Source organism: Mauremys mutica, chromosome 2, assembly GCF_020497125.1.
Source record: "Mauremys mutica isolate MM-2020 ecotype Southern chromosome 2, ASM2049712v1, whole genome shotgun sequence".
NCBI classification, from domain to species: Eukaryota; Metazoa; Chordata; order Testudines; family Geoemydidae; genus Mauremys; species Mauremys mutica.
Window position 1 is genome coordinate 74,290,442 of NC_059073.1, and position 12,311 is coordinate 74,302,752.

The 12,311-nt window shown below is 40.6% G+C and overlaps 1 protein-coding gene across 5 annotated transcripts in view; it reads right to left on the reverse strand.

The window, feature by feature from the left end:
- SNTG1 (syntrophin gamma 1) overlaps window positions 1-12,311 on the reverse strand; it is a 536,067-nt gene that overhangs the window by 207,016 nt on the left and 316,740 nt on the right. For 2 of the 5 annotated variants that reach the window (XM_045008056.1, XM_045008057.1), the window contains exons 4-7: window positions 12,060-12,116; window positions 4,544-4,601; window positions 422-465; window positions 273-314 (exon numbers count right to left, since the gene is read on the reverse strand). In XM_045008056.1, coding sequence (XP_044863991.1) covers window positions 273-314; window positions 422-465; window positions 4,544-4,601; window positions 12,060-12,116 — 201 coding nt within the window. Of the gene's footprint in view, window positions 1-272; window positions 315-421; window positions 466-3,755; window positions 3,848-4,543; window positions 4,602-12,059; window positions 12,117-12,311 lie in introns of those variants that run through there. The other 3 variants (XM_045008061.1, XM_045008058.1, XM_045008059.1) reach the window with 2 other exon arrangements.

The window sequence follows — 12,311 nt, forward strand, 5'->3', positions numbered from 1 at the left end:
AGGATTAATAGAGATGGCAAGACAGAGCAAGCTTGGAATAAGTTCATGCAAACTTCCAATAAAGTACCCAACTCTACTCTAGGAGGACTGATTTGAGGGCAGTAAAGAAAATCTATGGAGAAGGAATTGTATTAAAGGCAGGGCCATTTGGCAACCTAGGAGGCATAGTCATATCTGTATAGAAAGAGTAATGATGAACAACGCAATGATGGTGCACCAAATGTCAATGTACATAAAACCCCCAATGATTAAGAAAATGAATACAAGCTCACCACTTCTTCATGCCTGCATTTTCTTACATTAATTCCATTAATCTGTTAAGGGGAAAGAAAGCTCAGATTGACTCTGTATTTCATAAATATAGATTGTAGTTTACTTTTCTGGAAAAAAAATCTAAATAAACATTAACAGTTTTACATACCTGTAGAATTGCATCTCCTATAAAGAGCAAACCTGAGAGTTCAGCTGTAAACAACAGAGAGCATATTTTGTCACTTAGATACTTTGTCCAATACAGCATATTGACTAGACACACACACACACACACTTTATCAATTTATCTAGTGTATATGTCCATCTTGGATCAGCTCTGAAAATGTAAAATGAATAATGAAAATTAAAAAAAAACAAACCCTAAAATATATCAATACATGGTTTTGATTCAGATTTCTTACTGCACCAATATTTCTAACTACAAATACCAATGTATTGATTTTACCAAAAAGTGGAGGGGTGGGGGGAGAGAAAGATCGTCTACACAACCTTATCAGGAGATTCCCAGCAGACCATCTCTTGGTCTCCAACCTCCCTTAGAGCCTGAGTTCAGCAGATGTTTAAGTGTTTTGCTGAATCTGGATAAACTGTTGCATTGGTCCCTCAATGACTGAGAAAAGATGGACTTTGCAATGCAGAAGATTAACATATCCAAGCTCCGAGGAACCATGAAGGGAAAGACCAATCCTGAATCAAGAAGCACTTATAGGAATCACTTTCAAACACTTTCCTTTCCTTTTGCATATAATCGAGCATACTCCAGGTCTTGTATTTCTGCTAATCTCAGCTGCATCTGTATATTGGGAGAGGAGGGCCTTCAGGTAATGGGGACCCAAACCACTTAACGCTTTTTAGTAGTTTGTACGCAGGACTCAGAGACTGCTTCATTCTTTCCATAATTATTACTGTTTTTTAAACCTTAGCTCCTGAATAAACAAACCCACACAAGGAGAGAGAACAAAATCACCAAATATGTGTATTCTTAATTCTAATGCCACAGAGTATGAACTAAGTATGTATTAGAATGCACAGGATTTTATTTTTAATCCCAAAACAGAGTTGGACTGGGCTAGCTCAGTGGGGGGAGGGATAGCTCAGCAGTTTGTACATTGGCCTGCTAAACCCAGCATTATGAGTTCAATCCTTGAGGGGACCATTGAGGGATCTAGGGCAAAAGTCTGTCTGGGGATTGGTCCTATTTTGAGCAGGGGGTTGGACTACATGACCTCCTGAGGTCCCTTCCAACCCTGATATTCTAAATAGTGCTGTCAACATTATTCATATAAATAATGATACTCCTCTGCATGTTTGCAGAATTAACCACCAGGTTGGACATAGCATAGAAAGGGTTAAAACAAGTCACCAAGAGCAAGATCCTGTCTTCACTGAAGATAACAGCTCAACTCTCATTGATTTCAATGGAACAGGGAGTTTCCTCTCAGTTTTTCTGCTTCAGGGTCTGAGCCTACTGTTTCTCATATATGGGATGAACTTCACATATGTGAATTGAACTCAAAGGGTGGATGTTCAGCATTCCTGAAACGTCAGGACCCTTTTATGATCTCAAATTGGACACCTGTGTGAAAGTAATTACATACATTAAGAAGCTTCCTGGGTTTTGTTCTCTTTTTCCTCTGGGTTTAGTTTATAGATCTGAGTGATTGTAACCCAAGTACACACAACTGGGAACTAGTCTGTGTTATCAAGGATCACTAATGACCGCAGCAGCTGCAGCAGTTTAGCCCATTAAGGCAACAGGATAGAATTATAAAGGAAAGAATAAAGCCAGTAAGGAGGTAGGGCATGGCACAAGCCAGTTACTGCCTAGGATTTGAGAGAGAGATTATGAATGCTGACAATCTCTGGGATGTCTCTTGATTATTTATTGTTCTGTACTTTTCCTTTCAAAATGGGGAACGGCAGAATCAATAATGTTACTGTAGTTTTTACCTGACTGACTAGAGTACCGGTGCTATAAGCCAGGCTTGCCCCTATTCAGCTCCTTTCTTCCCCTCCTTCCCCCAGCAGAAGGGAGAATTGAACCTGAGACTCCCATATCTCAGGCAAGTGCTCCAACCACTGGGCTAAAAGTTAGAAGGTGGGTGGTATGTCCTCTCCTGGTCATTTGGTGTGTAGTGAGACAGGTGTCCAATTCATTCTCACAAGAAATGATTTAGGACTTCAGCAGAAAGGTTCCTGGTGGAATCACATGCAAAGATAGGCACCCCTCTGCAACCTGAACTTAGATGCCTATCTCCATGAGAGGGGCAGGGCTTAGGACACACCCATTTCCTTAGCATCTCACATTAGCTAGCTTAGATAGTTCCCTGCCAGCTTTTGTGGATCACATTCTTAGGGTAGGTCCATACTTACCCGCTGGGTCGACGTGGAGAGTTCGAACTCCGAACGCGCTCCCGTCGACTCCGGAACTCCACTACCGCCAATGGCGGTGGCGGAGTCGACGGGGGAGCCGCGGAGTTCGATCCCGCGGCGTCTGGACAGGTAGGAAATTCGAACTAAGGTAGTTCGACTTCAGCTACGCTATTCACGTAGCTGAAGTCGCGTACCTTAGTTCGACCCCTCCCCGTAGTGTAGACTAGGCCTTAGGTACCTGCCCCATTCATTGTATAGAGAGCCTAGGCTTCTAATTCAGGCTTTGTGGATCACAGTTCTATTGCTGTGGTTCTTCTAAGTGCCTAAAAGATAGGCCTTGCAATTCTCCCTTTTATGGATCCAGGCAACAGGGCTTAAAGCTCAACTGAAAAGCTTTAAACAATAGCCCTGACCCTAATTTTCAGTATCTCAGATGTTTAATTCTACCAAATAGAATCACCCTTTCTTCAAAGAAAATGAGAGTCTTTCCTTCCTGAAAACACATGGGCTAGTGGCCTCATGTGCTAAACCTGTTTCCCTCCCCCCAACACCCTGGAGTTCTTTTCTCAGTGCCAGTTTGGATCTTCTCTGGCCTCAGCAGCACTTGATGAGACCCACCATTATCTTCCTGTGCACTGGAAGGAGGGTTGGAAAGGAACTGTAGGGATGGATAAGGTTTGCAAAGCATAAGAGACATCGGTTTCAGGTGGATGAAATAGGTTTTCCTCCACCCTAGTGCCCCAACACAGTTCCACGTCACTCATTCAGGGCAGGGCACCCTTAAGTGGATACATTGGTGAGAACAGATATTCCCTCGGGAAGATGCCCTGGAGATTAGCTAGTTTCCTAAGGCTTAAAAGATATTCAAGTTCCCACACCATTAACACTGTATATGTTTAGGCTTATATTGCAAATGCAATTCAAGAAATAGTAGTTGAAAAAGAATCGGAAATGTTTTCCTCTTTAACATACTTGGTTAAACTTAAATCCAGAGTATTGTATTTTCCCTGTTGTGGTTGATGACATATTATTTATACGTCCATCCCCCCCACCCCCGACACACACACAGAAATGCATATAAGATACAAACAAACAACATATATACACACACAAAGATATATGATGAAGTCATTGATCATATATTTTGACCACATCATCTGCCCTTCACCAACTAATGTGTCTCCATGGGACTCACTCCACCATTCCAACAGTTTTGCTCAACTGCCACTTTATGAAAAAAAAACCAGTGCGGCAGAGAACATTGTCTCTTTTTCCCCTCTTAAAAATTACACCTCTCTAAGATCTAGGGTGGCCAACGTCAAGTCCTGAACCAGTGACAGCTTCCCTATGCATAATCTGTGTCAGCCTCACATGGTGGCAACTATGGTGCCTGACAGTTTTTCAGGGGACAGAATTAAGGTTCTGCCCTTTTCCATACCTGCCTGCCCACTCCCAAGCCAACCAGCACAAGGAGACAAACAACAGCTCTGTGTAGGCTGTTTCGCCTACCCCATGCCACTGCTCACAAGGTTTCAGAGGAATGAGGGATGCATAAAGAACCACAATCTGGGTCATTATCTTTTAGCAAAATTAAAAAAAAAAGATCATTTTCATATTAGGAGAAATGGCAGAAGTATGATTTTTTTGCATGTTTTCATTGTGAAAAGCTATCTTCACGCATAAAATAAAAGGCCCCCATTCTGCACTTTACTGGGAAACCTTAATTTAGCGAAAGTTCATTATGTCACACATACACAAATGGCACATCAAAGCAGAGTTATGAACAATTTGCAGTATCATATCTCAAAACAGTCAACAAACCCCAAAGAATTAAGACTCCACTGCTTTAAGTAATGGGTTGAAGTCCATAAAACTGCACCCTTTATTAGGCACCTACCTCTTTGTTCTTTGGAAATTTTGGAAATGACCACTGGGATATTATGCTCTGCTCCACCCTAGAATTAGAAAACAATCATATCTCACTGAAATTATTTTCATTCATAAATATGTTTACAACCCCAAATACATCTTGTGTATTTTCCAGAGATTAACTTTTATTTTCAGACACAAATAAAATGCACTGCCTCTGTGTAATAGCTTTCTTTCTGTTTTTCTAATAGGATGGCAATCAATTACTTATTGCCTTACAGAAAATCAGTTGAGCAGGTTGTTAACTGAATAATAGACCATAGTCTATAAAAGTAAAATAAAAATCACTGCAGGTTTCTCCACATTTTCTACAAATTAGTATATCAAATCCATGTTATACAAAGGGGAAATGGGCATAATGCTGTAATGGCAACCATGCTGTGATCATTTTTATTTTCGTGCTGGCAAGAAAGAGACAAACAAAAAGCAAAAAAGCAAGAGGTTTGGACACCAGCTTTTGGTTTTTTTATGTCTGTCACTGCATACAAAAAGTAAGCCAGCAGTAGAATAAGTACAAGGAACAAAAAAAGGGCTCTATGTAATGGAGCAGCAGCTATTCACTAAAGAAAACAAACTGGACCCCCTAGCATAAAGGAGCATTTAGCTTTACTGTTTCGCTCAGTGTTCCCTGTTGGGTTTGTAGACCTGTATGGTGCTATGACTAACATTAAAAGTAAAGGTAAAATAAAAAAGAGAGAGCAAAGGAACGAAGAGTAGGCAGAGATTAAATTTGGGGGCTTCCAACCCCCAACCTGCAGGACCTACCCTGGCCAATTTTGGAAGCTTTCTACAAAGGCCAAGGCTAATCCTAACTTTCTTGCTCTTTTCTTTGTGGAGGTCACCCTAAAAATGTAAATCTGATTAATACCGATAGCAACTCAAACCACTAAAACAGCTTGTCACTGTCATTTTTACCTAAAGACTTTGTCATCACATTGCCCCCAAGTTTGAGGATCACCTCAGACTAATTCAGAGCTATAGGACAGAGCATTGCCATCCGGGCGACTCTTGATGGCCTAGGGATTCTACGTATCCCTTCCAGGCAATAGCCAAATGCCTGTAGATGAGTGGTCTATGTGAAAACATGGGCTAGTGGCCTAAGCATGGAAATGAGAACCAGATGTTGCATTTTAAGTCCACTGGCCCTTCCTCATGGTTACCCAACTTATTTGGGGCAATATCCCTTGAACAATTTTTACTGTGTCCCTCTCCTCTTCAAAACCCTCGTGGGTCTTGCTGACTTCCATCTCCCAGAATAGCCAGATGGTCTCTCTTCATATCTGTAGCTTCCTTGGAGGTGGAGACAAGAATAGGAGCTGTCTGGTAAGAGACGCTATCATCTCCATTCTCAAAAATGTAAATGTGTCCTTGTGACAATGATGGGAAGTGGCCTGAAATTCTCTTGGAGCAGTAGGAGAGGCTTAAGGCTTCTGGCAGTGGTTGAGAACACAAATATTTCTTCAGGTTTTGACTGTAAGCTATGAAACCCATAGACATCCAATAGCAACTGGATGCAAGGAGAGAAGCCTCATATTTTCTACTGCCAGTGAATGGGGGAAGCTCCTACAGGTATGCACCAACTGCCATGGATGTGAGCTGGTTGTTCAGTAAGTAGACAGAGAACCTACCCGCTCCCCCTTGATTTCACATATGTTCAGGGATTCAATTGAACTGGTCAAAACTGCTAAATAAATGTACACCTTTATGTATTAAATATCCTTTGAGGTTTTTTCATCCATCATCATAATCAAAATTAATAGATCTTTCTTTGGCTAAGAAAACCCAGCTCAAGTCAGCTAACTTTACAAGTCTCACCTTCCATTCAAATACCGCCACTTACATGCACACATAATTCTCTCCACAACCTCTAAACAAAAATCACTCACTACCAATGCCTTTGCAACCCGTCCCCGCCACATTATTCCTCCTTTACACGACTACACAGAAAATCAGTCCTGCCCTTCCGCCTAGTGCATCTTAGGACTCAGGCACAGTGCTTAGGACTTTGGTCTTCCTTCACCACAGACATTTCACCAGTTCCCCCTTCACAGAAGCCTGACCTGCCTGCTGTTGTAAGTTGTTCCAACTGGAAGGAGAAATTGGTGATGGAATTAGGTATTTCTTTGATGCAATTCTGATTTATTTATTTACAAAGAATGTAACAAAGTGCTGTTTCCCTGAACACAGGAGAAATCAAACAACAGGAGACGGTTTCCTTGCTCATCCTTACAAGCCTCTTTCAGCCTGTACCTGACCCAAAACCTCTCTCGGCTTCTCCCAGAGCCACACACAATGCTTGTCTACGTTGTGTCTGCAGATTCCTTCTCTATCTGTTACTGTGTGCTTCTCTGCTGTCTCTCCGCATATACACCTATTCAAATACCTCAAGACTGCTATTATTCACAAACCCGTTTCTATGATTGTAAATGAAGACAGCACTTACACCCACTTGCTTCAACAAATTTTATCCCAACCTTTAACAATTAACACCCTTTCTGTGTCCTAGTCATGCCACAGGCACCGGAGGACACCAGCCTAAATGTTAGCCAAAGGAGATACAGCCCCATAGAATGAGAGACAAGAATCTCAAGGGAGACAGGGGAAATGGCCACGCCTCTCAGATATAATATTATGCATCAGATTATACAGTAAGTGATTTTGGAAATCTGCACATGTTCCATGTGGCATCTTGCTAGACACTGCTGCAATACTGACCCTGATTCTCCCCAAAACTCCCCTAGTGGATCAACGCACACATCTAGGTTTAAATTCTACTTTTAAGTAACAACCAGTGGAAGCTACCTGGGGCATAATGCCTCAAAGCCTGGGGCATAATGCCTCAAAGCAGTGGGGAGCATGGCTATTAATATGCTCTTTGACAAGGTTCAGCATACACTTCTCTCCCTGCTCTGTGGAACATGAGGCTGGATCCTCTGACTGGAACAAAGCTCTGCTAGCTTTGTGCAATCTAGTGCCACTGGCCTTGAGCCAGGCACAATTGGACTCACAAAATTATTCCAATAACTGGTCTCTAGTCTGTTGTGATATGCATTTTCTTCCCCAAACACCTCCCTAAGTTAACAGATTCATACTCAGCTGGCTTCTTATGCAGAATATTTGGTAAAAAAAGAATAATCAAAACAAGGGAGGAAAGAATATTGACAGTCTCTGAGAGCCAGGAGTAATATTATAACCGTAAAGCCGAATGTCCTTAATGAACTATTAATTTTATTGTCTCCTTCAGTGATAATGCTACACTCTGTCAGATTACTGAGAAACACAATGTTCTTTCAAAAGTCATACATCTAGAAACATATCTCTCTGAATCTGTGTTTAATCTTGTCAGTAAGATATGAAAACATGACTGAAGTACTACAGTTCATTTATCAATCTCAAAATCTCACTCCGGGCTTATCCTTTATCACAATGATTTATTAATAGGTGTTCAGAAGGAGATTTAGAAGTTTGAGAAAATAAATCTATCTGAACTACTGACTGAAGTTTGTTGCACATAATTGACCTCAGACTACATAAGGAGCCCAATTCTATTCCAAGTGAAGTCAATTCAAGTTTTGCTATTAACTTCACTGACACCATGATCAGGTCCAAGGCCTAAGGAGAAATTGGGTCTACATTCCTGCAAAGAAACACATCAGCTTTCCTTTAGTCGCATGTAAAACAACTGATCTCAAAGTGCTGTCGAAACTACAGAGGTAGACAATATAAATGTGAAAAAATATCTTCATTCTTATGCTCTTACACTGAGAAGTACTTAGTCATTCGTGCAGTCCCCCACTGAGCTAAACTAATTCTCCCTCTATTGCAATTGTTGATGGAGCCACACCAGTGGTAATGCAATGGGGGGAGTTTTCCCCCAAAGACTACTAATCAACAGCTAGGCAAGGAGTGCTGTATTCCAAGGGGATTATAACCTAGCCTCCTTTTGCTCATAAGAAAAAGGTCCGTCTGGAGGCCAGGAAAATATGCCATATAGTGAGAGACTTAAGAAGCTCCATTTAGTTTATCCAAGAGACGCTTCAAAGATGACTTGGTCATGCTCTACCATTACTGATATGGAGAAAAGATTTTTCATAGTATATAGCCGGGGCCGTCCCTAGCCATACTCATAGTACGCAGCTGCGTAGGGCACCAGGAAATCTGGGGCACCATATTTCCTGGTGCCCAGCGCAGCTGCATGCTGCTCCAGCCGCAGCTCCGCCTCTTCCCCATGGCCCCTGCCCCTGCTCCACCCCTCCCCCAAAGCCTCCGCCCCCACCCTGCCTCTTCCCCACCCCAGCCAGGGGAGCAGAGCAGAGCGGGCTGGGGCCAGTGATTGCCCCCCTGCCCTCCAGCCTCCTACCCACGGAGACCTGGGGCCAGCCCCCTGGCCCCCTCTGCAGAGGCTGGGGGACTGCGTGGGGCTCTAAAATGGCTAGGGATGGCCCTGTATATAGCTCTTTAATTTGGCAGCAAAAGGTATAATGAAATCCAGTAGTTGGGAATTGAAGCTAGACAATTTCAGATTAGAAATAAAGTGCAAATTCTTTACCATTAAGGTCATTATCCTTGAAACAACTTACTTAGGGATGTGGTAGATTCTCCATCATTTGAAGTCTTAAATTTAAGACTAGCCATCATTCTAAAAGATATACTATACTTCAACAGAAGTTATGGGCTTGATGCAGAAATTACTAACTGATATTCTAGGGGTGTGTTATTCCCATAAACAAGATAATCATACTTGTCCATATTGGCCTTAAAATATTCAAATCTATGAATCAACGGGGTTAGAAGGATCTTTGTGTTGTACCACAGATGAAGGGAAACAGGAATGGTCAGTAGCACTCCAAGGCTCAAGGATAGGTCTGGAAATCACATGATCGAACATGATCTCATAAGATTTACAAAATTTCTTCCTTTTAGTTGGGTCTGAATAGGAGATTTTGGATATGTTATCAATATTTCTATTTGTATTTCAGGAAGTGCTAAAGCATGCATTTAAAAAAAAAAGCTAAGAATCCCACCTACTCTCATCTGTTGTCTAATAAAAGTGTGGGAGTCATGGAAAAACACTATTGTCCACCAACAGGAAGGAGAATAACTAGATAGATAGCAACCTTTGTATGGAATACCAATACTCCAGATCAAGTTGAGAAAAAAATTGGTATAGTTTTGGAGGTATTTTATTCATTATCAAACATAGATAAAATATATATTATGTCGGCATGTGTGTATATAATATTTGACTGCATCCCTATCCCAACCCTCTCTACATCTCTTGTCTTCTTAGCCTAAGACTCTTATGATGTTCTGTCATAGTTTGTAAACTACATTATATAATAGGGCCCCAGTTCATAGATTTTAAAGTCAGAAGGGACCATTATGGTCACCTAGTCTGATATCCTGCATAATACAGACCACAGACTTCAACCTTGGAGTTCCTGCATCAAGACCATCTCTTGTGGTTGAGCTAAAGCTTTTTTAAACACAAAGCCATGCAATATTTATCTAAAGACTTCAAGTGAAGAAGAATCCACTGTATTCCTTTGTAAATTGTTTCAGTGGTTAATTACCCTATCTTAAAAATACGGGTCCTATTTCTAGTCTGAAATTATGGACCTTCAGCTTGCAGCTGTTAGAGTCAATTCTGATTGACATTCTCTGTGTGATACAAACAAAACATAATAAATTATCTAATCTGAAAAAAATATTTTAACTGCATGATTCAGCAACTTCACTAAAAATTGTTCCAACTCCCTTAGCATATGATTGTTATTTATTATTTGTATTTCACTAACTCTTTAGGCCTTAATCAAGGGTTAGGACACACTGGGGCTAAGCACTTTACAAATAGAACAAAAATATGGTCCCTTCCCAAAAGAGCTTACAAGCTTAGCGATCCAAACTTTCCAGATTTTTTAAAGTAGAACTTTTTTATTTAGAAGTATATAATGGCTATGTACTCTCCAGGAAAACTCCTTGAGAGCAATGCACATATTTCAGTGGAGATCAGGGCCGGCTCCAGGGGTTTTGCCGCACCAAGCAGGGGAAAAAAAAAAAAAAGTCGCGATCGCGATCTGTGGCAATTCAGCGGGAGGTCCTTCGCTCCGAGCGGGAGTGAGGGACTCTCCGCCGAATTGACGCCGAATACGTGAAAGTGCCGCCCCTCTCCTGAGTTGCCGCCTCAAGCACCTGCTTGATAAGCTGGTGCCTGGAGCCAGCCCTGGTGGAGATAATGTACTTCCCAAGGATTCTTTCACTTATGTTTAGTAATATTATTTTATGTGTTAATATTTGCCTGTTACTTAAATAATAATAAATAAAATAATCCTGACTTCTAGGCCCATGTGTTGTTTTTTTCCTATACTAGCTACACAATTTCACTCATCCCTAACCTGACAATGACATGTAGTACTTTATGATTATTGAGTAAACAACAACCCATAATAACATTTCAGGAGAACAACTTGTTTGCCATTGACTTAGTTCATAAGCAGTTTTGAGCCCAAAATAGCAATTAGTTTTCCATGAAGGGTGGTCCTTCGGGGTCAATAAGATAAAAGCAAAGCATCAAGACATGGTTAAAGAACAAATATTTCTATTCAGCAATTTTCTTATCAATGACAATACAAGGGAAGTGCACATTCATCTCTTTCTCTGGGACATAATGTCAGTCCTAAGAGACATGCACAAAATAAGTCTATACTCTTAATTTCATATGCATAAGTTAAGGCTCTTTTGCATTCATATATAGTATATTTGCTTTTCTCCACTGCTAACTTAAAGCTGAAGAGTACTGTGTTTAGAAGAAAGATAAAATTAATGCCATGTTACCTACAATGTGATTCAAGGTTGAAGTAAGGTATTCAAAATGCTTAACTCTTTCCCTCTCTTTTAAGAAAGAGCCCACATAGGCCATTAATGTCCCTTAAATCTTCCTAAGGGATGGAGAAAATAAAGTTGCTCGATAACTTGCTGCTGTTGCCCCATCTATAGCAAAATACCCAATATGAAGAAACAAACAATAACACTTCCAGTCTTATTAATGACTAAAAGTGAATTAATGTGATATTATTTGAAACAGACTTGATGATGAACTCATTAGCTGTTCCCTGTGCCTGCCACTGTAATTTAGCATTCATTAACAAGCACTTGAATTAAGAGTATTTTTGAACAAAAGAACAGCCTGGTGCAGTTGGATACCCATCTTCATTTTCATGTAAAATCTTATTAGAGACACCCCCACCCCCATCCTGAATCTTAAGGGGATGTGCCCTCCAGCCATTCCATTCCACCAGGCAATGTTTCTGCTGATTGCCTATTGTGACAGCAAATACATATTTTAACTAACCCTTTTAGAATTTGTGCTATTGTTTCATGTACTATGAAATACAATTTGCCTTCATTAAAATAAATTAACTAGAAGACAAAAACATGTTTTGTGTAACCTGTGGAAAAATAAACAAAAAACAAATGCATACTACCTTTATACTTAATCCAAATCCTCCTACAGTTTGTCTTCTAATTGTTACCGTTCTTTCCTGAAAAAGTTAAATCAAGTTCAGTTAGTTTTAATATTTCCTGCCACAATATTGACATTAACTCTTTAATGAATAGTTTACATCCCCCACATCATCTTGTCTTGTCATAATAAACCTGTCAATTCCAGAGTGAGAAAAATCCCAAGAAACTCAGGCTGCAGGTGAAACAAGAAGATCTGGAGAAAAAGTAGAGTT